Source organism: Hyposmocoma kahamanoa, unplaced genomic scaffold (assembly GCF_003589595.1).
Source record: "Hyposmocoma kahamanoa isolate Upper Pololo Valley unplaced genomic scaffold, ASM358959v1 95, whole genome shotgun sequence".
Classification (NCBI taxonomy): domain Eukaryota; kingdom Metazoa; phylum Arthropoda; class Insecta; order Lepidoptera; family Cosmopterigidae; genus Hyposmocoma; species Hyposmocoma kahamanoa.
The window spans coordinates 10480095-10506762 of NW_020654972.1; the positions used below are offsets into that span (position 1 = coordinate 10480095).

Genomic DNA, 26668 nt, shown 5'->3' on the forward strand with positions numbered 1-26668 from the left:
CGTGTCCAGTTTTATAAAAAAAATAAGCAATAATTCACTTAGAGGCTAAAGTGCCTCTTTGCGCCACTTTCGACGGGCGACCATCACGAAATTCGTCACTGAGATTCACACGAACGCGTTGGAATTCTGCAAACTAGATACAAATAGTCGTCTTGCATGGTGCTTCATCGCCAAAAGCAGTTTGAAGCCGAGCGAAGCTCCGCTGAGCTGTTATTTTACACTTAAGCTTGTACAAAATCATACTACGAAAATTTTCAAGAGTTAAATCCATGGTGATGTAGACAACCAATTTCTAAAATTACGCCTTAATGTAAAAACAAGTGACAGTCAGATGAAACACACTGTGTTCTACAGCCAAAGAGTTCCGTTTTCAAATGTTGTAATTACTTTTTATATATTGTTTATGTAAGTGGCCAGTTCAGGAAATTAATATGATGAATACTAGCTATGTGACCATATCTATCGAATTGTAGGTGATATGCTTAAAATTACATTAAAAATAGAAATGTTATAATTGTTTTTTTTTTTTTGATGTTACGCTGCGAATGACAGCTATTTGGCTCTCCTTACCCCATTGCAGTATCTACTGGATATTCCACATACCTTTAACACTATCTTGTTTACTTTCTGTTTTTCTGTTTTTAACTTAACTTATCTATTTCATTATTTTAATTTGTATATTTTTCAGACTATTTATTAATAATGGCCCCTATTTGACATACAGGATGCTTGCCGGCTCTCATTTCCCGAACTATGGGGTAATGGGAGCGAATGACATGTTTTGGTTTTATTCTTTTTAACCAAATATTATATTTCAGTTTCATATTTATTCTGTGTTATCTAGTACCTAGATAAGCGAAGCATACATTCATAACTTATAAAAATTCTAATTGCATAAATTATGAGTTTTATTTTCAAGTAATAAAATAGTCGTTGAAGCCATCATGATCACGATGAACTTTAACCAGACTTGATCAGGAACGTAAAAATAATTCGCAAATGAATAAAAAAATACCTATATTTTGTGTTGCAGTTACGACAGATTGCTCGAATATTGGCGTGCTAACACTTAATTGCAAACAAGTTTCTCCCCAAAAGTACGGTGCACCTCATCCTACAAATAGAAAAAAAAAACCAATAAAACGAGAAATAACAAAAGACTCAACACAATACAGCGACGTAATGACCGCCGGAAGTGAACAGATACCGGATGTTGGTATGACGACACTCCGGATATCCCCGGAACTTATACAATGTTCCATCCGGTATATGTTTTCGTGTGTTTTCAATTGTTGTTAAACTGCCGATAAATGGACATTTACTAGTTATTTTTATGAAGTAACATTGTTCAAAGCTTTTAATCCTTTATATAGGATATAGGAGATTTGCAATTGACCCTGGTTTAGGCTTAATCAGGACCAATTAAACTATTAAACTAAAACAGGACTTGATCCTGATTAAGCAACATAAGCCAGAGAAGATGGTCGAAAAGTTGCTTGTGAAAAATACATAGAGGCTGATGGCCTTAGGTACAACGCGACATATATTGTGTTGCTAGTGTATAAAGCAGTAGAAGAAGTTACACTGTGTGGCACTCCTCTTAAAAGTGTCACCGAATCGAAGTAGGTACTGTAGCGTAGGCTGGATAGATTATATTATTATTTTATATTTAGAACTGTATAAAAATAAGAAGGTGGTTTTATATTTAGAACTAGATGAACAAAAGAGTATGATGAGAGATGAAAAAAATAGATTATATTCCTCGTTTAATATTAAATAGTATCTCTCACTGCACTGTTGCCAAGGCTACGTTCCCACAGTACCTAGGCTAGTAGGTCACAGAGTCATTAAAAGATGATCTGTAGATAGAAAGAAAGTGTAGGGCGCTGGTAGCGAGGGGCAACTTGTTGGCACAGATGAATGTCCGAAATAAAAGTTTTGAACTTGAAATTGAATTCGAAGAGTTTTCGAGTGTAGACCGCATGCTAGAAGATGAAGTGTGAGCAGACCACCTACGAGATCGACTGATGACCTCCTGGAGGTAGCAGTAATCTATTTCAAAAAGCACGAAGCAGAAACACCGGTCGTTGTGGCAATTTTTAAGGAGGTCTTTATCCAGCCTTAGACGTCTTTAAGCTGAAATGGTTCTGGTGGAAGTACAGAGACACGAGAAGCGGCTGAAAAGTAATCTACTTATGCATGAAATAAATGACGACTATGGCTATTTTTGTTTCTTCAGTATGAAATGTAGTCTGTTAAAAAAGATGTTGCAAATTTTTTTACTTTTTACTTATTTTGTCTATGCAAGGCATATGCAAATCAAAGTAAGTAATAAACAAAAAGTCACTCATTTTGAAAAAAGAATAAACAACGTATACGTCCTACTACGTACGTACTATAAATAGTCAAAAGAGATTTTTCATCCGCCCCTCGTATAGTCTTATTTGAGCTTTACACCACTAAATTATAACCATAGATCTCTTTTAATAGGGCCCTGAGGGAATATTAGGTTAGTGGACATCAGCAGCATTTATGTTGAGCCAGTGCTTGTTCATGCCCATGACTTTTTAAACTAACTTACCTTAAATCTTCTCTAAATATACCTGAACTATGGGTGAAGCCAGACTTGTGAGTTGTGAGTCGCGTTTTTTGAGTCTCGTAGTTTATGTTCGACTGAAAATCGGTTGGGGCACGAACGTATTTTATTAAGCTGCTTTTGTAATTATTGTACTGAATAAATTCCCTTTCTTTCTTTCTTTCTATCGGTTTACACTTTGGGCGCTGGATGCGGAGGTCCCGGGCTTTACCAAGAATCAATTTGGCCAATGACTTTTTCTAAATTGTTTCTGCTCTGGTTGTTATGGGATGTGCCCCAGAGTGAATACCGTTCCGCTGGGTACAGGGAACTTCCTAGCTTGAGAGCGGGTAATAAGTACGTGGTTGTCTTGCACATTATTATTACCAAGGACCAATAAATCAAGAAGACTACTAATCGCGATACAAGATGGCGTGGTTGGGTATTTACCTTTTGGTACACCAGATGTCGCCACGTGTACCAAATAGCTATTTTTGCAACTAATTTGTTTTATATTGACAAGCTGTACTTTATCAAAGCTATTCTAGTTTCTCGCGATGGCGCTTATTGCATTTATTTAGAGATCTAAATCTCTGAGGCTTATTATTATTAAAATAAATTTATGCTGCATACAGACATGGTCGCCGACCGACTTCCAGAAGTCTAAACTCAAGATCCCAGATGCCAGAGGGCGATGGGACGCATTATTCTGGGCTTTAAACGTATTAACTGAGTACGCAATACAATGCTGCAGCTGATGACTGGCATTACTGATGTGGGGAGCAAAACAGCTAGGCTCAAATAGGATTGGGCGGGCCATATTAGCCGGATGGAACCCGAGAAGTGGACGAACGTCTCGTCACTCCTTGGGTGGCTGAGGATGGAAGGCGAACGCGGGTACGGCCGAGAAGGCCTTGGCGGGATGATCTTGATGGGTTTGAGAGGGAGTGGTGGAACATCGCCAAAGACAGGGAGCAGTGGAGGATTTTGGGGGAGACCTTTGCCTAGCAATGGGACAGAATAGGTTATAAAAAAAACATCTAAGTCTCGGAGGCTTATTATTAATCTAATTTATTCTGCATATTTAAAAGTAAAAGTTGTAACCTCAAATCTCGTTGTTTACAGGTAAATCGGTCATGGGGTCTTCCGGCGTTCACGTGCGACATCTACATCGCGATGGACGTCACCTCTTCGACCTCCAGCATATTCAACTTAGTAGCTATATCTATTGATAGGTGAGTTAAAACCACGTTAACTATAAATGTACAAAGACTGAAATCAAGTAACACTACTGCGTTGAAAACGAATGAGTTGTTAGTTATATTCAAAGACCGGGATAGGCAAAGTATATTTTTTAACTTCAAGAGATTCAGAGCCAATTAAAGTTGTAAAACATCATGATATGCACCAAATAAACACTAACACGGTAAATTTTCCAAAAAAACAATAGTCAATTTCCAAATCAGATAACACAGAAGTAAAAAAGTCGTATTAGGATTTTATAATACCTGTTTTGTTGCTTTTTTCCTTACGACCAAAACTTTACAACATTATTCAATATTCTCATATGAGACATGCTGCAAGTGTTTATGCAGAGAGATAAGTTTGTAATACCGTACAAGTCCATAAAGTTTCCTTGAGACTCTACGTTAAATATGCGTTTCCCTACTCAAACTTTCTTAATCAACGCTAATATTTAGATGTTTCTTTGTAACTTCTCAAGAGTCATCAATTTTAGAGTTTTAGCATACACCTTTATAACAAAACCGTGTGGAAGATCCTACTCCATAATTCATCATTTCTAGATGACCTCGGTGTCCCAACGATTTGTACTGTAACGTTTTACTTATCCTTGGACGGCTGTCGCTTTTATGTGTCGTGGTCGTTTTATTACGACTGTCGTGTCTAGCTATTTCCATTGTATCGCGACGACAATTTATCGGATCACGGCAGCCGCCTTGTCGTTTGCACGACAAAATAGTTTGGTGCTCAGCCGAGGGCACGGGGGACGAGAGGGGAGAGTAGGGAGCAAAACACGTGCAGACAACGATAAATAAAAACGTGACGACAATAGTAGCTGCGATCATCGGATCTGTTGTTACGTTTTTATCGTGATGTTTTATTTATCGTCAGACGACTGGTGTTGTAGCTCTTTCCATTGTCTTGACTGACTGTCGTCGTAACGTCAAAAAAGTCGTGAACAACACTTTAAACTGCAAGACTATCTGTGGTCACAACATAATGGGAACGTGCCCTTACGTATTAATTCTAAATTTGCCTTTTTAATGGAGGATTGTAAAAAAAATTGGTGTGTATTTCACAGGTACATAGCAGTAACTCAACCTATAAAATATGCGAAACACAAGAACAATTGCCGAGTATGGTTCACGATAGTCCTGGTATGGCTAATATCGGCCGCCATTGGAGCTCCCATCGTTCTTGGTCTCAACGACACGCCGGACAGGCAAAACGACGAGTGCCTCTTCAATAGTCAGAATTACGTCATCTATTCGTCACTTGGCTCCTTTTATATCCCCTGTATTATGATGATGTTTCTCTACTATAATATTTTTAGAGTGAGTAACATTCACTTCTTTGTTTATTAGGTTTTTGGTTAACTTATTACCTATTTAATTTTTTTTTTGAGAAAATATTAAATTTAATTCAGTACCAATAATAAAATTGAATTTATTGCTTTAGTGATATACAGACATTAAAACTTTAAAATATAATTCTAAGGTCGACAGGCTTAAGCACATAATGCACATGGCAACTAACACAGTATTTATATATATTATCCTTTTCCTTCTTTACTCAATGCTATTCTATCCCTTTACGCTTTCTTATCTTAAAGATCGCTTTACTTTCCACTCTTCTACACTCTGCCGCCCCCTTCACTCCTCTGATACTCTCAAACTTAACATATCATACCTCTAACTTTTATTCCAATTTATTTACCGTTTCTGCGACCAGATTGTGGAATTCTTTCCCTAAATCAATTCGATGACTCTCTTGATTCCTTTAAGCAACGTGTCAAGGATCACTTCCTCAATTCCTAAATTTTTCATCTGTCGTCTACTATCCTTTAATTTATTTTCTATATTTATACTTAATTTTTCTTTTTCCTTTAAAAATATATAAGCATTCAATATTGTTATTTATTTATTGTTATGTATGTATTTCTATTATTTTATGTATGTGTGTATCTACCTACGTATGTATGTATTTTTATTATTACTTATTATTTAGTGTACTTTGGTTGCACCACTTTTGCATATCTCAAATGTCTGTCCTAAGATTGCCTGCACATTGACTTACAACTATTATTATACTTAAGCTATTATGTATTTTAACTATAATTTTATTTGCAATAAATAACAATTCAATCATTCATAGATCATCCCAAAACATATATTACATTATATTTTGTCTCAAAAACTGGGCTACATGTATGTCATTCGTATACCATTAATTTCAAAGTGACAGTGTTGTCACACTTTGAAATTAAATCGTATAATATAAGGCATTTTTTTTTAATTAATATTGTTAGTTATTATGTGCGATAGGCCAGAGGAATAAACAAACAAAAGACGAAGACGTTAATAAAACCATAAAATTGAAAAAGACGTCGCCGTTACAATTTGAGTTGAAGTAAATGAATTTGACTTACGTGCTTTAGTCGGTGGATGTATTGATTTAAATGAATGGTGTAGATTTTAGTCTGTCGAATCTAAAATTGATAGCAATTTTGTATACGTTCTTTCTACCCATTATTTACATATTCTTCATAAATCGATGATTTGCAGGCGTTAAGAATCAGAGCAAAGAAACACGGAGCAGCGAAGAAGCCACCTATGTCTGACCACCCGACGGGAATGACGACGGCAGTGGTAATAGAAAACGTAGCGCAGACGCGGCAACTGGCTGAAACCGTGTTGCACGACGACCGGCCTACTAACACGGGCTCGGGGAGCAATGAAGACGATCATGAAGATAGGTAATAACTATGCTACTAACATTATTCAGTACTTAGAAATAGAAATAATTTTTTCCTTGAATAAACAACTCATACATTTTACAACAATAATAATAATACTTGTGGCGCACCATAAGTTTCCGGAATGAATAAGAAAAAATACTATAAATGGTCAGAAATGAATTTATTGTTTCTCAAAATATTCTCCATTAGCGTTAATGCACTTTTTCACACGAATGAACCAATTTTGAAAACTTTTATGCCACTCCTCCGTGACAATCTCTGACACATACTTTTCATACTTTTCGACAGCCTCTTCAGGTGATGAAAATCGTTGACCGCGTAACTGGTTCGTAATTTTTGGAAATAAATAAAAGTCAAAAGGTACCAGGTCGGAACTGTACGCGTGGTGGCTCATAAGGTCAACGTTGTTCACCTTCAAAAATTGATTTGTCTGTTTGGCAGTGTGAGAACTGGCATTATCGTGATGCAAGATGATACGATGTTTACGGTTATTTTTACGGAGTTTGTCAATAAATTCCGGCAAACAAAAGGTCGTGTACAAATCACTATTCACGGTATAATGATTATCCAAAGCAACAGTAGCCACGTGTCCAGTTTTATTAAAAAAGAAGCAATCATCCACTTAGAGGCTAAAGTGCCTCTTTGCGCCACTTTCGATGGGCGACCATCACGAAATTCATCACTGAGATTCACACGACCGCGTTGGAATTGGAATGGATTGTAAACAGCTTTAAAAAGCCGTCTTGCATAGTGCTTCATCGCCAAAAGCAGAAATGGTATCAAATGGCATTAATGTCTTTCGTTTGATATACATATATAGATATTATAATTATCCAACGAAAAAAAATAATTTTTTTGGGAAAAAAAAACTTATTTGAATCCAGTCAGGTTTACTATTACTAACGTCGAAACTGATTACACTAAATCCAATTCTATTAAAACCTATTGAACTGTTTGGTTTAGGAGTTCCGTTACCAAGCACTAGATGGCATAATTATTCACTTGTTCTATGTAACTGGCTTAAAGCTAAGAATTCTTAACTTAACTGCCTCCGTGGCTGAACGGTTACTGGACTGCCACATTAAGAGGTCCCGAGTTTGAATCCCGTATCAGGACGAATATTTATATGGCCGACATTTATTTCTCTCGTGAAAACTCACGAGAGAAATAAATGTCGGCGTGTAATTTGTGGTTGTCTATGTGTGTGTCCATGGCACCCGAGATACAGGGTTTCCCTAGTGCGGGGCTATCAGTCTGTGCGCGTTATTATTATTATTATATATTCTATAAATCTGGAACATTCTGGTCTTGATTTAGCATCGATCATAAAAGCTTCTTATTTATCATAATGGCACCAAATTTTGAAAAATTAAAGAAATATCAGTTAAAGGTGTAATTTAGTGAAAACAACACTTGTGAATGAAACGCCTTCACCGGAAACATTTTTGTAATTGCCATTATTTCGACGACGCAAAACAGAATAATAAACCATAAAATAAAATATAAATCTGGTGATCTCCTACACATTTCCTACCACAAGATTCATATTATCATAGAAAAATTTTTAAACAGTTTCCAAATAGTGTAAGCTTTTTTGTATTTATGTCTTGGTAGAGAATTAATATCAGTGACTGATTTAAGTAAATCTTTAATACTTCCATTTAATTTTGGAAATAAATGAAAGTAGTGATATTATCAATAATAATATTATTATGATACGTTCTCGAATAACAGCGAGAAGGAAGTTAGATGCCATGTCGATAAGTGTGGTGGCTCCGTTAGGAAGGAGGAAGCAAAGCATTTCGTGATATGAGCGGTTCATGGTACATAGTCGGTAGCCGTATAAATATTATTGTAATGACAATTGCAGCAGAAGGAACTTACAGAAAATATAAAATCATAAAAATGTTGTCCCGTGTGTCCCAGAAAAAATACAAAAACGTTTTAATTAACATCACCAGTGGAACTCACAGTTTTATAAAGCAATTCTCTTGCACATTGTAAATTGTAACAGGTGCTATCATTAATAAAGTATATACCTCACGAAAATTAATGGCTGCATAAATTAACTACTAAATCTGAATTTAGTATAATGGACATTTCTCTTGTTCTGAAAGACAGCTAACATAGCGCTCGAACGCTTCCCTCGCTGATTTTGCTAATTACGTTACGAAACTTGCTTTAAATTTTCATTTTAGGCTGGGAATTACAAAACTCGATGGTTAAATCTCGGTATTTGTTGCCTAAAATATTACAGATGTTTTTGTACCTGATTACGACGACATCGGAAAAGAGAAAAACAACTTCCCGAACTCACGAAGTAAATTGTAAATTACGTCGAAAGTAGTTTGGGTTTTCTAGACCACCAAGAACTGTCTAATAGTTAAAGTTATACTTGCGCTTCGTCCTCGACTTTAAGTAACGTGTCGGTACCCCGACACGGTAAATATCGAGGTAAATTTCAAAGTACATATAAAGTAGTTTAAGTTTTCCAAAGCATCAAGAATTGTGTAACATCTAAAATTATATTAGTAATTGAAAATTGCAGCACTTGTAGTAACATATTGATACCATTACTCCGCATTAAATGTCGAAGTAAACTACGTAAAATACGTTGCAAGGTACATCGAAAATAGATTATGTTTTCCAGGGCATTCGGAACTGAGTAATAGCTAAAATTATCCTCGTACTTCAACCTCGAGATTAGTAAAAGAAGATCGTGTTACTTGTGGTAACACAGACATGCTACTGCTCTTCACTAAATGTCGAAGTAAATTGCAAAGTACGTCGAAAGTAGTTTAGGGTTTCGAAGTCGCGGGGACTGTGTAACATCTAAAATTATATAAGCAAACATGTATGGCTAGTTCATAAAGTTATTTTATTTACACATTTTTAAAACTCTTGAGCTTATTAATTTTCGACTTTCTTCGTTGCTCAAATTACATGTTCAAACAACTTATAAATGGATCTAAAGTTATACTGAATCATTACGAATGCTATGTTCCCAATCGTCTCGTTACAAATTATTACATGACGCCATAAAGGGGATTCCTCGTTGGATGTTATCTGCTAATAGAAGTTAAATGCGTTATTATGATGAAAAGTCGGTCTTTATCGAGACCTGTAGCAGCCTATGTTAAGTTATAAAGAATTAGCTGTATCTTAATTACGGCATCAAACGGCATCATTATTATGTTTTTTTTCCCTTTTTGAGGTTATAGTCTTTTAGATTTGGAGTATTGTTTTGAAATACGCCTTTTGTCTCTTTGGTAAATAATTTAGTGATGTTGTTTTCAGTTATGATAAGTCAATGAACCTGGACACAGACATCGATGATTGTCATGTGATACCAAACGACAAGTCCACGGAGTTCATGCTAGCCACTGTCACTGAGGAAAACGACAGGTGAGGTTTGGAATATGGCAGCGACTTATTGTAAACTCAAAATTAGAAGTGTTGTTTTTAAAGAACGACTTCGGTGATCGATGGTGACCGATGGGACCAATTTGGCAAATTAAATTTTCTAAATTGGTTCTTGACTAGATGTTCTGAGTAGTTTCCCAGATCAAATTCCGTTGTTATTGTACTCATAGTAAAGGAATTTGGGACCAGTTAATTGGTATGGTTGTCTGCCATGTTATTATTTAATAAGTAATAATTTTCTTATTAATTATTCATTTGTATCATAATTGATACAAACGAATAACGCTATAACATAGACATCTACGCATTTTCTCTCATTTTTAAACACATACTCTCTTTAATCGGCATTGGAGAGAGATCGACGGACTTTTTTTCAATCAACAGCTTTTCAGTATTTTTTTAAACTGCGCATTTGACCATTATCTAACCGCCAGTGTCTATACCGCGAGTTTACTGTGACAGTTGTCGCTAACGCCTTCATAAATTACTTCACAATTTTGTATGGCAAATTATACAGCGCCTCTAGCGGTCACAAAAAGGAAAAACATTTTGAATTCACACATTTTACGCGGTCGCAAGCGATAATTGCCACTGTAATCTCATGATAGAGGCACTGGTCGACGATGTAGCATACACATCTAAGTTATGCCTATTCACTCTCAGACTTGAATACAATTACATATTAAAAAGATAGTACTAAAAACATCGCATGGATAACGGCACCATTTATTTTTCACTTTCGATTTAAATACTAAATGCCTCTTGGCATAATCAGTTAAAAAAATCTAAACGTAAGTGCGAATATTCAATTGATAGTATAAACACACAAAACTCTTTCGTTCAACAGAATTTGAATAACGTAGGTAATCACAATTATGTACGGATTAATCAAGATTGGTAAACGATTTCAGCTCACAGCAAAAAAAAGCAAAGTCTTCCGTCCCAGATCCAAACGGGAACAATGACTCAGGGTACGCACCTTCCAACCTGGAAGATACCGCACGGGAACACGTGTCTCCTCCAGGGTCTCCAGTAGTAAAAGACGCCACTGTATTAAAAAATATGGCGTGTGATAATGAGAAGTGGAAGAAGAATGGAAAGGATACGAGGTAAGTACTTAGATCGGCACTTCTGGTAATCGGAAACATTAATAAACCAACGCTTATTCGCGTATCAATTCAGATAAAAGAAGAACGTGACAGTAAAGAAATTTTTCAATTCAAACCAGACGTGCGTTATGATTGGAGAGACGAGTGCGCCAAAGAGGAACATTATCCATATCGTGGCATTCACGTCAATATAGCGACGAATATCGACTACTACAATGTTCAGTTGGAAGTCGTCGTTTTATTTTTGTGTAAAAACAAGGTCGTATTGCAATAGAGCTCCGAACACGCGCAGATGACGCGCTTTAACGCGAGTATACCTTTGCACATGTTCACAAATTCGGTGGCGCCATAAACGCGCGTCATTTGCGCGTATACTCGCTGCAGACGCGCTGTAGTTGCGCGTATATATCGCACATTCTTATAAGAGATATTTCCAGTTTTAGTTTTGTTTGAAGTGAAGCGACTAAAAAAACATAAAAGCACCCACAATGCGTATTTTTAAACATATCCTAAAATAGATTTAAGAGAAATCATTTAGTAACTCTATTAAATTATTACTATTTGTTATTGGGTGCTTATTTTGCATGCACTGCACTAAACACGAAGTGTGAAATGGGTAAAAAAACACAACAAAAGTTGTCTTCAACATGAAATTGTTGAGCGCGTCTGTATCACGTTCTAAGCGCGTTTGAATCAACACAAACGCAACAATCTGCGTTTTGAGCCTCTACGGCGCCGAAAACTTGCATTCGTGAAGCGTGCGTCGTCGGCGCGTATAAAATACGCTGTGTGCATGGACTATCACTGTAGGTCACTGTAAGTCACATGGGACTTTTATGTCTCAGGGTGATAGGCGTGTCGCTTGCCACCGAGCATGACTTGTGGCAAGCGTTACTTTATAGCATAAGAAATGACAACAGTATTATAAACCTTATTTACATACTATTGTAATTTAAAATGTTAAATTTTGATTTATCAGAAACGTATCACTGGCCGTCCATCAAGATTCAGAAGACATTAAATCTAGTACCTTCGACCTGCACGATGGTTCGACAACAAAGAAAGAAAGAAAGGCCAGCACTGCTACCGCTCGCTTCACAATTTACAAAGCCAACAAAGCAAGTAAGAAGAAACGGGAAAAGTCTTCAGCGAAGAAGGAAAGAAAGGCTACTAAGACGTTGGCTATAGTTTTAGGTGAGTACTGCTACCGTTAAAGCATCTTCTCATGTGACTGGTTAAACGAGATAAATATTTAAAGAGGCAAACGAGTACTGCCTAAGTAAGTAATCGCCTCTAAATATAAGAAAAAGTTTCGTGCCGTTTTATAAATACTAACACACTCTTTATTTGGGCTACTCTATGAAACAGAACAGCTGAGTGGTAGAAAATTGAACTCCCGCGTGTCAAGCCTTCGTGCTTAAAGAGTACTATTATTATCAATTTTCCCTTCATTCAAAGCTTGCGCAGAATATTACAAAATGTTAGAGGCAGTATTTTCCTTAAAAAATTCTTCCGTGTTGTTTTTTATATATTCGGTATGGGTATCAGCTACACATTCGCCTCTTTAAATATTTATCTCGTTCAACTTGTCACCCTGTATATATAATTTGACAGAGAAAAGGAAGAATCACTGAAGCGACATTTTGGATGAAATTAAGTTATATTTACGGATTTTCTCAAACAATAGGAGTAAATAATAAAATACTAAAGAATGAAGGGGTATAATAGAAAAAGCGAACAAGTCTTCCATGACAAATTTTGCTTCATAGTCCAAGTCATTCCGAAAAGTATATTTTGTAAATAATTATAGGTGAAAATTTAATATCAGAAACGCAGTCTTTAATCTTTTTTGTACACTTAGCTTTATTTAATACGATTACGGCCTTGTTGTGTCCGGTCACAGGTTGCTCGATTCGGTTGTAAATAGTTTCGTTTTCGATTTCTGAATTTAGTCAGTCAACCATTCAAAATTGGTTCAGGAACCCGATTCAGAACTTTTCGATATTTTAACCGAATCGTTCTGTTGGATATCGTTCTCGAATCTAAGGGCACTGTCCGAGCTATTCGGTTAAACGTTCAAATTTGGATTCGGATACGATATCGTTACCCAACAGCATTTGCGGAGTTAATCGGTGAAATAGATTAGAAAAAAAATGAAAGTCTTTTTATATACATTTTTAACATTTTTGATGGGTGTGACGTCATTTCGGTTCGGTTTCGAATAGGACAGTTTGACGTTCGATTCGGTTGTTGTGAATAAAAACGAAATCGCACGATATCAAATCGAATCAATCAATAACTGAATTATTGTAAGGTTATGAATTGACCCCCAGATCTAAGTCTTCTTGATAGTGTCCCTAGTGAACTCTTGAGAACTTCCTTGTCTTGTGTATAAATAGGTACATTTTTTTTTATTTTAATCTTTAGAATAGTACTTGTGTTGTAAGTTACTCATTTTAATGAAAGCCTTAGATTTCTTTCTTCAATCATATCTATCAATCTCTTAATACATCAATCACTCTCAAGAACGTTCACAAAAAAAACACAAGAAAGTCGTAAGTATCTAGTGGATAGGTTTCTTTTTGTGTTTCCATCCATCCAAGTACATTTCTACACGTCTTAAAACAGCCTATCTGTCATGAAACGAAAATTGGTCCTCACGAGAGCCATTTAACTTTTCTCAACTATGAACAGAACATCCTTCCTATTCGGCAGTTTTTCCACAATTGTGTATTATTCCTTATAGCCTGAATATAAAAGTGATGTTTGTATAAGGCGCTGCGTAAATATTGACACTTTTTGCTATCGACTATCTATTTTTGATAGCAGTGGATATTTTATTTACATATAATTTACATGAAATCGACCATGTCATACGCAGATGAAGGCACTGTGGTTTCCAGTTACCTCCATTCGACACACACCGATCTCCGATTAAACAATGTTCGGGGAAGCGACTAGAAAATGGAAAGCTTTTCATGGAAGGCACAAGTAATACAAACGAAATTTCCATTTAAAACTATATAGAAAATAAATTATTATAACACGTTTGACTAGATACATTTATTTATTTATTTATTAGGTTTACTAACGTCTGTGTACAATATTACTTGTTGGGCCTAATAATCAGTACCTTTACAAATATTCTAATTGCTACAAACACTCATATGTAAACCCAACATACACATCAAAACCACTTAAGTGAAACCAAAAAAAGTTAAAAAAAACACAATTTAGACCAGAGATAGGCGGTTATAACCAAATTAACCAGGTTTTGATCTACTTTTTACCCAAAACCGAGGTTAACTCATTTCTGTCCAAAATCGTAAGCAAAAACGGAGATTACGGAATTCGATATAATTCCATACTTATTACAAATTTCGACATAAAAAATCTTTTTGGACGAAAAAGAGGATTCTCATCAAGGGATGCACATTACGATTCGCTTTTTTATGAATAACGATTGAAGTGCAAAGGTCTAACGACATTTTGTATTTTATATCAATAATACAGCAAAGGCTAAAGACTAAGGTCTTAAACCAGTGTGTCCTGCTACTTTACCTATGACACGGAAACAACGACTCAGGCGAAGTAGTGGGCAATGGAAAGAGCAATGTTAGGAATGACATTGCTCGATCGGATAACCATAGGATTGGATAACCAAAGACGTGGACGTTGTATGCAAAATTGAGACAATGACACATAGCTAGGACGGATCCAGATTGGTGGACAAGGAGGATTATGGAGTGGCGACCATGGGCCAACACGCGCGGCAGAAGTCGTCCGCAACTTTTACAACATTAAAATTTTCGGGGGCCGCAACTGGATGCATGTGACACGGGAACGACATAAATGCGGAAACATGGGGGAGAACTATATACGAAGATGGATGGAGCCTCTAGGCTGCTTGATGATATCAATATGATTTTTAAGCAAATCCATTATTAATATTATCATTTAATTTGAACAAAATATTTAATTGTAAATAGTTTTTGCCCTTGATTTTGCGCCGGGTTAAAACCTGGGCGCTTTTCCATTTATAATTTTAACAAATAACACTATATTTCTTTAGTAAAAGTTGACTGAATCTAATAAAATCTAGAATAAGAGTTAAATTACATAGTAATATCAAAAATATTCATGGAATAATTATAAATAAGCAATCGTAATATGTGTGAGTGTGTATTTGCCTATTCGGTTTTGCGACGCTCATGCGTCGAAAAGCCTACCAGCTCGCGGTAACGCGAATTTGGTGTTTGCTGTATTTGTCGAATAGGCAAACAAGGCAAATACTTTGTCCCACATGCTACCTACACATAGTGATTGTTTGCCAAGAATATCAAATACGCATATCCGGGTGAAGTGCCACCATTAAAAACATGCACTTACATAAAAGTAGAAACCCAACACCTGCGCCAAAAATCACAAGTTATTCAATTAAATTGAATAGAATGTCCATGAGTTTTTACTTTAGCGTTCAACATTACAATTGAATATTATCAAAATCCAGGTCATGATTGCTCAGCACACTATCCAAGCTCTTGGTAATTCTACATAGAAAACTATTTTGTCTATAATTAGCCCTCGCTAAGAGAACTGCAAGAGGGTGACAGTGTTTCATAAAACGCGTAGGTACAAACGCCAGCACAACAAGCTACACATTGACACATTATCTTGTTCCGTTGCACTGGAGGCGATTTTCGAACAAAAATGTGTAGTCTGGTGTGCCGTTGTCCTTACATTAAACGAAATCAATATCACCCAATAAGTTAAAGCAATCGACATTACCGTTTATGATATTTAGAACATACGCTTTTCTAAGATCACCTATTGATGTAATCATTAATACAAAGATCGAACACTCAGAAAAAATTCTTTCTATCCGGTCGGATTCGAACCGACGTCTTCTTGCATACCGTGCCAGACGCTATACCAACTAAGCCACGGAACGAACCAACGGACCCAGCGAATTTTTCTATGTGCTTGCGTCGTGTCTTTGTATTTGGTTTTTCAACGACTTTTTAGTCGTAGCGCCATCTATGAGAAATCTATGAAAGATTTATCACCCAGTTAGTACCTTTACAGCTACTAATCCTAGCGAGAGATGTCGCTATTCACTGTATTTTAAATTTTTATTGAATATCCATTCAATAAAAATATAATGATTACAACAAACTAGTGGAGTAATTTCACAAAAAATAATTGAATATCTATTCAATAAAACTTTAAAATCACCTATTGATGTCTAATTATTTCCATCAAGACATTCTATTATGGACATTTGCCTTATGTCATGCAACAGGTTAATGAAATTACCCATGGATTAGTCAATGGGTCAACACAATGAGACCTGGTGCTGGTCATCGTGAAAATTAAAGTATAATATACCAATGTCATTCAATTTTCGCCGTCATCAAGCGTTGATAGCTTCGTAAACATCTCTCTCATACCGCCCCGGACGAAGTTTGCTGAAGCCACGTAAAATTAAGACTGTGTTACACGCTATCATTTTAATAACGAGTTAATAAGGCAACTTTGGCTTCGTACGTGCGCCTTTATATTATGTAAAAGTAATACAGGGCTTTTAGAAGCGTGGGATATATTATTTTTATACCTATAAAAGTCTCATAGCGGTGATAGTTAATTGGGAGAATAGATGTTTCTCTTTTGAGTGGTGGACGGATCGAATCTCGTGACTGTAAATTGAGCACAGGGTCAATTCAGAACCTTACGATAACTCAGTTGTTGACCGATTTCTTTTCATTTTAATTCACAGCACCCGAATCGAACGTCAAACTGTCGTATTCGAAACCGAATCGCAATGACGTCACACCCGTATGATTACTCGAACTTCTGAACAGGCAAAGGTTACAAACGTTATTCAGAACACAGTTATCGAATGAAACTTACCGAACGTCCTATTGTTTACAAAGCAAGAATGTAATATGGAAATCTCTTAGTATTTTAAATAAAATCTGGATTTTGTGCAATTTTATTAACTTATTTTAATGTAAGACTAATGCATTCCTATATTTTAGGCCATTCAAGTCTTAAAAGTGTACGTAAAAGGAGTTTCATTTTTCTTATCCGCTCACGCGATGCGCTCATCCTACCGCAAAATGGCGGCTATTTGGTTTCGCAAATTAGAAAAGGATTCAGTTTAAATACAAGTTTTTAAAAATAAAAATTATTATTCTGCATTGCTAAATAAATACCCTCCGTACTACAACAAAAACATCTCAAATAAAATGCAGTACCGCAAATCACAATACACCGCAAATCCTGCACTTAAAAAGCACTAATGAAATTTTTGGTGTACTTGGGTAAATATGATAATATTCCGTTTGAGTGGTTCTAATGTTTACCATGAAATTACTCCTTAAAGTATAGTTTATAAGCATTTATATTCAGGGTAAACTTAAAAAACGCAACTTAAGGTATGTTTTTAATAAATAAACACCGACATCACCAGCCCAAACAATAACACACACGATTGTCGTGACGTATTTTTGAAGTTGTTTATTTTTTTTAAATGACAGACCCAGGCATTAAAAACTTTATGGTTTGCTAGAGTAGTTACCGAAATAGCAATTAGTATTAGTTCTTTTACCTGTTATAACTTCGATATCCGATAAATCGGTATAAAATCATCACCGGCACCTCTAGGTGTGGTATGCTTCCAGAGACGCATGAATCGCGTGAGCGGATATAATCTATTTCACCGACTTCGTAAACGCTGATGGACAACGATATCGTATCCGAATCCGGACCGAACGTTTAATTCAGAATGTTCTGAAAACCTCGGAAAGCGCCCTTCGATTCGAGAACAATATCCAATCGAACGAATCGGTTAATATACCGAAGACTTCTAAATCGGGGATCAGGTTCTGAAGAAAATCCAGAACACGTTGCTGAGTTTCTTGTCGTTTTGGGGTTTAATTCTTTAGTAGTAAGACTTAATTTTATGCTCTACTGACTACTATTGGCAGCATCTAGGAGATTCCGATTGCTCTGATTTGTTTGTGTCACATTAAATAAATTTAATATACAGCTACGCGTTCAACATCTGCTGGTAGTGCCGGCGGCGGTGCGCACTGTGTCTCACAGTAAATCAAAATAAAATTCACGCTTTGCACTGTCTTAACACGCTTCTCGTACCGTTTCATTTGAGGTTTTGTGAGATGATGCATGAGCGTCTATCCCCTGTGAATTACTAATATTATGTAGTTATAAATTTCACAGCGCCATAAACTTCTTAGTAATTATGTACATACATTATGATGATAAACTAACGATGGAGGAAAACAACGTGGTGAAACCTACATGTCGAAGACGGTTCACAAGCCTTGGAACAATGTTTAGCTCCCGCAAAGGGCCAATGTCGCAGACTATGGCTTAAACACGAAGCGACACTAGCATTATCAACCGACACCGGCAACGGACAACATTTGCTACTTTACGTTGAGTATCTGCAGCGATCCAATAGAGGGCAAAGCACTCTTTCGCGCGTGATACAGCTATCGTGTGCGATTGAGAGCGCGTGTAAAGATGTTGGAAGGAAAAGGGAAAGACATCGCGATTGCACTCATGAATCGTGCGTTTTATAATTGTCTTTTACACGGACGATCTTCCATTGTAATAAAAATTATCACGAGCAATCGCGCGGGATTGCACGTGCAGACTTTTCCGCGCGCAATCCTGGTACACGATCACGCGCGATTAACGTTTTTAAGAGGGAGCAGAGCAAAAATTCCTAATCTTCGATTTGATTTTAGAAGGGTATATCCACTTTAAAGTTGAAAATAAAATATTGTATGAGTAACTACACGATATATTCAAGCATAGACACTAATCAGAAACATAGAACAATAAAGTTTCCTCGATAGATAAAAATCACGAAATGACCTCTAGTTTTCACATTTTTTCGATTCATCCTCGAAATGCTACAGGTTATTACGACAAAAATTAGATAATAAATTATATTTATGCATGATCGAGAACTGTCACTACTGATTTTATTTAATCCCTTTAGTTTTAGAGTTATTCCGCTAAAACGAATTTGGTACTTTTAATGCGCAAAATTCAACATCTCCTGTCGCATGTCACGCGAACTTCAGGCATATATTTGTTGCACAAATTTGGGCGGAGACAACGTCAAAACTTTTTTGGCATGAGAGCTCTTAATGATTCAACATAAGCGACGGCATCGACGGCTAATCGCGATGAGAACGTGCGTTTGCATCGACACAACGTTAATATTTTATATGTTGTAAATTTTGGACACTCCATTACGCACACTTATCACTGTATGTACCTACCTATCCAATTAATTATTTAAGTATTCTATACATGTAAAAGAAAACGCCCCAAGAACACAACATGCTACGTTACATAAATATTTACGTTATTTATTTTGGTTTATTTACGCACTTGTCAAATTTATGCTAATTGTGTTGAATATTTAATGTTTGCTTTGTTGTTATTACCTATTACTATGATTTTTTTTACTTTTTGTATTTCATTTTAATTTACATTTTTTTATCTTTCTTACTGTGTACTTTTGTGTTGTGGCGTAGTAAGAAATTATTTCTACTCTCTTCTAAATCGCAGTATCGCTGCTAGAAGTTATCGTGTGTAACCGCTTTTAGACGTAAATTGAGACCGAGAATAAGTAACTGTGCAGTATCCCATCACTATAATTCACGAGAAGCTAAGTTCAACACAGAAACCAGCCATTCTTACAATGATTAAATGACATCGATTCCGACAAACATAAGTTAAATTTATTTTATTAAATTTATCTTCCTTTTTTCAAAATGACAGAGACGATTGTCATTACAGGAGACGACGCCCTGTGATTGATGTGAGTTTTTCTGGCCTGGGTGTTCTGGTGTTAGGCTGCCTTTCCACCAGAGATGTGCGACATAGCGAGGCGGTGAGGTGGGGTGAGCGGTGGCGACGTTTCAGTGTCAATTTTACACACTTTCCTCGCCCGCATCCCACACACACATTCCTCGCTCACATCTCTCGCTATTTTGTATGTAGGTACAAACACTTAGGTCCGCTAACCCTTTTCCACCGGAGCTGTTCTAAGCGAGGATAGGAAAACGAAGTAATCCTATTGGTGGATTTTTCCTCGCACACCGCCACGCTACGTCGCACATCTCTGGTGGAAAGGCAGCCTTAATTTCGTAACTCAAGTGCTCATAGTACAGGCTCATAAGTAATTTACTTATTCATTCTTCTTTGAAATACACGTATTTCTGTGTTATAATTAAATTATATTATTTTTATTGTTATGACTTTTAATCTTTTTGTGTGATAACTAAAGAAAGAAATGTATTAATCTCAATTTAGAATTTGTTTGCCAAATCTTGCCACATCTGCACATAATGTCGGTGTTTTGTAGTAAAGGCGTAAGCAACATATCGTAGATTTTTCGGGGGAGGATGTCAGGTTTTAACGACTGTTTTAAAATATTTACGTCCTGATTTAACATTCAATTTTATTAAGTAGTGCCTAAAACATGATCCCGTAAAAAATCCACAAAATGTCGTTTACGCCCTTTCTACAAAACACCGATAATAGGTAAGTAACTTGAAGGCATTTGCCTGATTAATATTATTTTTTTCTACCCGCAGGAGTCTTCCTTTTCTGTTGGACACCGTTCTTCACAATAAATGTGTTCGACGCAATCTGTGGCAAGCTGGACCTCCAAGAATACTCACCAGGAGTCACAGCTTTCATCCTCACCACCTGGCTGGGCTACATCAACTCGTTTCTGAACCCTGTCATCTATACAATCTTCAACCCTGAGTTCAGAAAGGCATTCCGTAAGATATTGAAGTGCGGCACCTAGCCTTTGAATTATTTGGTCGTCTTCACCCAGTAGATCTCACCTTCTTCTTTATAATGTGTGATTTGCCCTAAAATTTAAATCTTCTTCTTCTTTTAAATGTTATGGCCGCATCGAAATAATCGATGATTTCGCCAATGTCAAGTAAAAATGACTGTGTACGGTGGTTTTGTAAAAATAATATAAAAAACATGGCGGACGACGCCATTAACAAGGCCGGTACCTCCCACAAATTACACAATAATATTTTACTTAGCTTCTTACTTTTATTTTGTTTCTGATCAAAATTTAAATCAACCATACGCTTTAAAATTTTCCCACATGACAATGACAGATGTCAAACTTCATGAAATAGTGATGGACCCGATTAGTGAAATCGAGAATCAATGTTAAAATACCGCACCAACAACGGTATAATGTTGGCTTAACTCATTGACTTACAATTATATGGACGTCGGGTCCGCGCTAAAAAGTGTCCGAACTTATAGGGCATTAAAATCGTATACAGAGCGTCATTCACGCTCAAGTCTTCGTTTGTTCGAGTGACAGCGAAACAAGCGAGCCTTCCGCAAGCAGACGCATTTGAAGAACTCTTTAAATATACTCTGTAGCTTTACAAACAAAAAAATAAAACTATCATCTTGTTTTCTGTAATTTTTTTCAAATGTTATGTATAGCCACAGTTTCGCCGGAGGTGCGATGTGTCAACAGAAGTTATGACAAAGTGGTAATAACAGATTTTAACTCAACAATTCAATAATTATATCCGCCCCATGAATAATATCGAATGTACGTGACACCACTATTTGTTTGCTCAATTTAATTTCCATAGAACGTACGTAAATAATATTCAAGTGACGTTTTAATACCGCCAAACAATGATTAACACTGCATTTTCGACGTGTCCAGCCAAATATGTGAATTCTGTAATTAAAAAATTAAGGTATATCACAGTATTCTCATAAAATATTGAAATAATATTTGACAAACGCAGTAATTCATATTGATATTTTTATACCAGCATTGCGCATCTTACTTGCGAGACCATGGTTATGAAATGGAAATCAAATATGTTTCTATAAATAAGCAAAGGTGGGTCAGTATTCGTGTCGTCCAAATATTGCGTTAATTCGTATCTTGAGCGAGGCGTATCAAAAAATAAAAACGGTGTAACGTAGCTTGAGCCTCAATTTAATAGTTAGATCTAATTATAATTATAAACATTACGAAATAATGGAGATTAATTTGGATAAACAATAGACGTTCCGGACACGTGGAATGCGTGCGAACCGCGCTAACGTTGTCAAGAACGACCCTTCTTGCGCCAGTGACAGCTGAGCCTTTCTTCCAGTGTCCGGTGTTACCTCAACATGCGTTTAGAAATAATTTGATTTAAATCGAATCATTTTCGTTTAGAAATCAATAACGTTACAATCCGAGGGAAATCGTCATAGCAATCGGTGCCACCGAGCCCATTCTCTCGACACGCCGTCATATTATAAATATCTCGTTCAATCGACCAGTAACGCGTCTATTAGTTAATTGATGTCATCAAACACTGACCGCATGCATTAATTCTATAATTAACGGCGTGTGCAACCCGCACTGCAACTTAAAGATGGGAAAAGCTATTTATATTTTTAAACGTTAATTTAAAACGTACGTTTAAAAAGCGTGCTTGTAAAAGCGCTTTTCACCTAAACGCTTTTTAGTTTGATGCTTAAAAAGTCGTTTAAGCGCATAGACTTCAGGTTTAAAAATAACGCTTACGCATAAAATGAAAAGCGTGCTTAAGCGCTTTTTTTAAAAAGCAGAGTTTTTAAGTGCTTTTCGTTTAAACGCCCACCTCTAGTGCAACTCGAGTGCCACACGTGATTTATGCCAATGTGTGCGTCCGGACACGGCGATCGGTGTGCGTGCACACATACTAACTCCATTGCTTTATTTGTATGGAATTATATACTACTTATTTTTTATACTCTCTTAATACTTTTAGCTAAAACCAAACAAGAGCTTGAGTTCTTGATTTAACTGGACAAATCACGCATTTTTATAAAGATATTTTAATTTTGGAACAATAATGCTTCCGATTAAATTCTACTAACTTCTTGTTTTCACCATGAAGTAGTCCTTTTAGAGATCTATCAGACGACCAAATAAGAAAAGAAGTGTTGTATGTTTATATAGTTATGTGATATCATCAAGAAACTATTAATAACTTCTAGTCGTAGAATGATAGCATATCAAAATTTAATAAAAAATATGTAAATTTATTGTTATAGTAGTCAAATGTAATAATCAAATGTTGTACAAAGAATAACGTAATATTATAGTATGATCTTATGTATATATCTACAATTATGACCTTATTATTGTAGCCTAATGTAAAGTAGTTATAATTGTAGTTAAGAGCTTAGGTAGTTAAATTAAGATCGCAATTCATTTTTTGTCTTATAGAGCGCATTAGAAGTCCATTTAGGTTATGAAAAAGGTAAAAAATATTTTAGTTCTTTTCACAGGTTGTGATCGTTTTTATTTTGATAATTTTCTAAAATAATTGAAAAACTAAATTAATTTATTTAACATAATTAATGTTGTAATGACGTAATGAACAGTTTGAACAAAATATCAAATTAATCTATGACTTAGGGTGCCTTCTAATTAGACGCTGCTTACTTTTGCTAATTTTCGTACAATATTTTAGAAACAGTTGCAGCGTTGCTGTTGTGACACGCCCGCACCACTTTTGCAGTTACAATTACTGAAGCTCAAAAAAAATACTGAAGCGCGCCACTGCAGCGTTTCTTCAAGCGTCCAATTTGTAAGCGCCCTTAGCTATGACTATGAAGTACATTGCTCTCACGAATATTCTGCCGAAACCTGTAATTGTTAAGAACGCATAAAAGTAGGGTATCACCATACGTACCTTTCTACTAGAAATTGCAATAAGCTGGTCAAAAAAAGCTTGATGTCCATGTAATGAGAGTGAAGAACACAGAACAATAAATACGTGCGGCGCACTATAAGTTTTCGGAATGAATATAAAAAAAATACTATCAATAGTCAGAAATGAATTTATTGTTTCTCAAAATATTCTCCGTTAGCGTTAATGCACTTCTTTATACGAATGAACCAATTTTGAAAACATTTATGTCGCTCCTCCGTGAAAATCTCTGAAACATATTTTTCATACTCTTCGACAGCCTCTTCAGGTGATGAAAATCGTTGACCGCGTAACTGGTTCTTAATTTTTGAAGTCACAAGGTACCAGGCCAGGATAGTACGCGTGATGGCTCATAAGGTTAACGTTGTTCACATTCAAAAATTCATTTGTCTGTTTGGCCGTGTGAGAACTGGCATTATCGTGGTGCAAAATGATACGAAGTTTACTTTTACGGAGTTTGTCAATAAATTCCGGCAAACATATGGTTGAGTACCAATCACTATTCACGGTACAACGATTCTCCAAAGCAACAGTAGCCACGTGTCCAGTTTTATTAAAAAAAGAAGCAATAAGCCACTTAGACGCACTTTACAAGCGCGCCACTTTGGTTGGTTTCGGCTCATCTCGAAAGACCCACACGCTCGATTGCTGCTTTGTTTTGGGATCGTAACTATAAATCTATCTTTCGTCACCTGTTACTATGTCCCACACCAAATTTGACGCCCCTTCGTTGAATCTGGTAAGCATGGCATTGCACCAAGCGACGCGATCCGTTTTTTGAGCCTCAGTCAAATTGTGTGGGACCCACCAAGAGCACAGTTTTTTCACACCCAAACGTTTGTATAGTATTGATTGTATTTGACTCATGCCTAAGCCTAAAGATGACCGAATCTCATGGTATGTCACATGCCTGTCTGTTTTGATCATATGGCGCACAGCATCGATGTTCATGTTGTTCACAGCAGTGGACGGGCGACCATCACGAAATTCGTTACTGAGATTTACACGACCGCGTTTGAATTCTGCAAACCAGCTACAAATAGTCGTCTTGCATGGTGCTTCATTGCCAAATGCAGTTTAAAGCCGAGTAAAGCTCCGCTGAGGTATTAAATTACATTTAAAGTCGTAGAAAATCACACTACGAAGATTTTCACGAGTTAAATCCATGGTGATATAGACAACCAATTTCTATAATGACGCCACAATGTAAAAACAAGCGACTGTCGGATGAAACAATCTGTATTCCACAGCCAAAGAGTTCCATTTTCAAATTTCAAAATTTTTAAATATTGTTTATGTAAGTGGCCAGTTCCGGAAACTTATAGTGCGCCCTATGTACAGTAGAAGTGGTTAGTTAGCGTCGGACGCGTGCCAATTATAGGTCTCGAAAGACCTATGTGAACTCAATAGGCCATTTTCGCTTTGTATAGTATGGTTGTGTCATTCTTTCGCGAAAATTCTCTAAAATCCTAGAAAATTTATTATTATTATTGTGCTGTTTTGGAGTGCAAAAATGATAACCGCAGTAAAAATATTACCTGTCATAGTATTTTATATAATCGGAAAGTCTTATTTTAATAAATTTTCAATTTTCTGTTTGTCGAAATAATTTTCTTGTTACAAGAAACAAAAGTAAAGCTTATACCCCTGCAGTATGGTCGCTTCTTGTTTGGAAAACTAATTTTATAACTCCAATTCGTCGTCGTACAGCAATGAACCGTTAGATGGCAGCACATTGGTTGAAATTTCAATATAATATCAAAACGTCGTAACTTTTACTAATAGGTATTGATGGTAATAAACTTTCAACGTTATGCCGACAGGGTAAAATTTAAATTATATTAACAACCCAGAATTTGTTTTTTCTTAGGAAATGAAACTATTTTTCCGGATTTAAATCACGTATGTTTGTTTTTTCAAACAAACCCACGTTTCGGGTCCTATAGAGGTCCCATGGTCAACCACCATATTGTTTTTTTTTTAATTTGAAACTATGACCAATCAATATCAAGATTTTGTAGTGTTTAAAATTATGTGTGAGTTTGGGCGACAACGGTTCTGATAGTAATTGAGGTTTATTGCACTTCCATTGTTTTATTTCTTCCGTGGTGAAAAAGATGTTGAGTTGTGTGGATTTTTGACCGGCTCTGGCCGATTTCACGTTAATAAGTGTGGTTACTCCTTTATCACATAAAAATATAATATATTCAAGAGCAAATAAAATACAGAAAGGTTAAATTAAGAGCAACCTGTATTATGCGTAAATTCGTTTACGGAAGTTTAACTTTTAATGCATGAGTACCATTTAATGAATTACCTTAAAAAAATATATATTTCTTCATACTTGGTTAATTAGTTTGTTTGTAGGTAATTCGAAAATGATAATTTTTTTAATCGAAGGGATGTTGCAAGACAAAAATAACATATTCGCGTCCTCAGTCACTTTTCAGTTGTGACCCTAAATTCCAGATTGTATGTTAATCACACGCCCCAAGGCTGTCGGTGTACAGCTGTCGCAACCCACGTGGATCAAGTGTGTTAATTAAATTTTCCCTAAGATATTACGTAACGGTATCTGGTTGTGCCTTGTGACCAGAGTTCTGAATAGGCGTATATTTACCTAAATATCATATACTCTTGAAGAGGATAACATCTGCCTCTGAGATCTCGGAATTTTTTTAACATTTCGTCATTGACTTACAATTATATGGACGTCGGGTCCGCGCTAAAAAGTGTCCGAACTTATAGGGCGTTAAAATCG

The 26668-nt window shown here is 36.2% G+C and overlaps 1 protein-coding gene across 1 annotated transcript; it reads left to right on the forward strand.

Moving 5' to 3' along the window:
* The first annotated feature begins 2610 nt into the window (after positions 1 to 2610).
* LOC113238357 (dopamine D2-like receptor) lies at positions 2611 to 20966 on the forward strand. Its single transcript, XM_026475198.1, has 8 exons — positions 2611 to 2628; positions 3701 to 3810; positions 4899 to 5151; positions 6382 to 6572; positions 9873 to 9980; positions 10910 to 11107; positions 12087 to 12301; positions 20749 to 20966. The coding sequence occupies exons 1-8, from the start codon at positions 2611 to 2613 to the stop codon at positions 20964 to 20966; spliced, it is 1311 nt and encodes a 436-aa protein (XP_026330983.1).
* The last annotated feature ends 5702 nt before the right edge of the window (positions 20967 to 26668 follow it).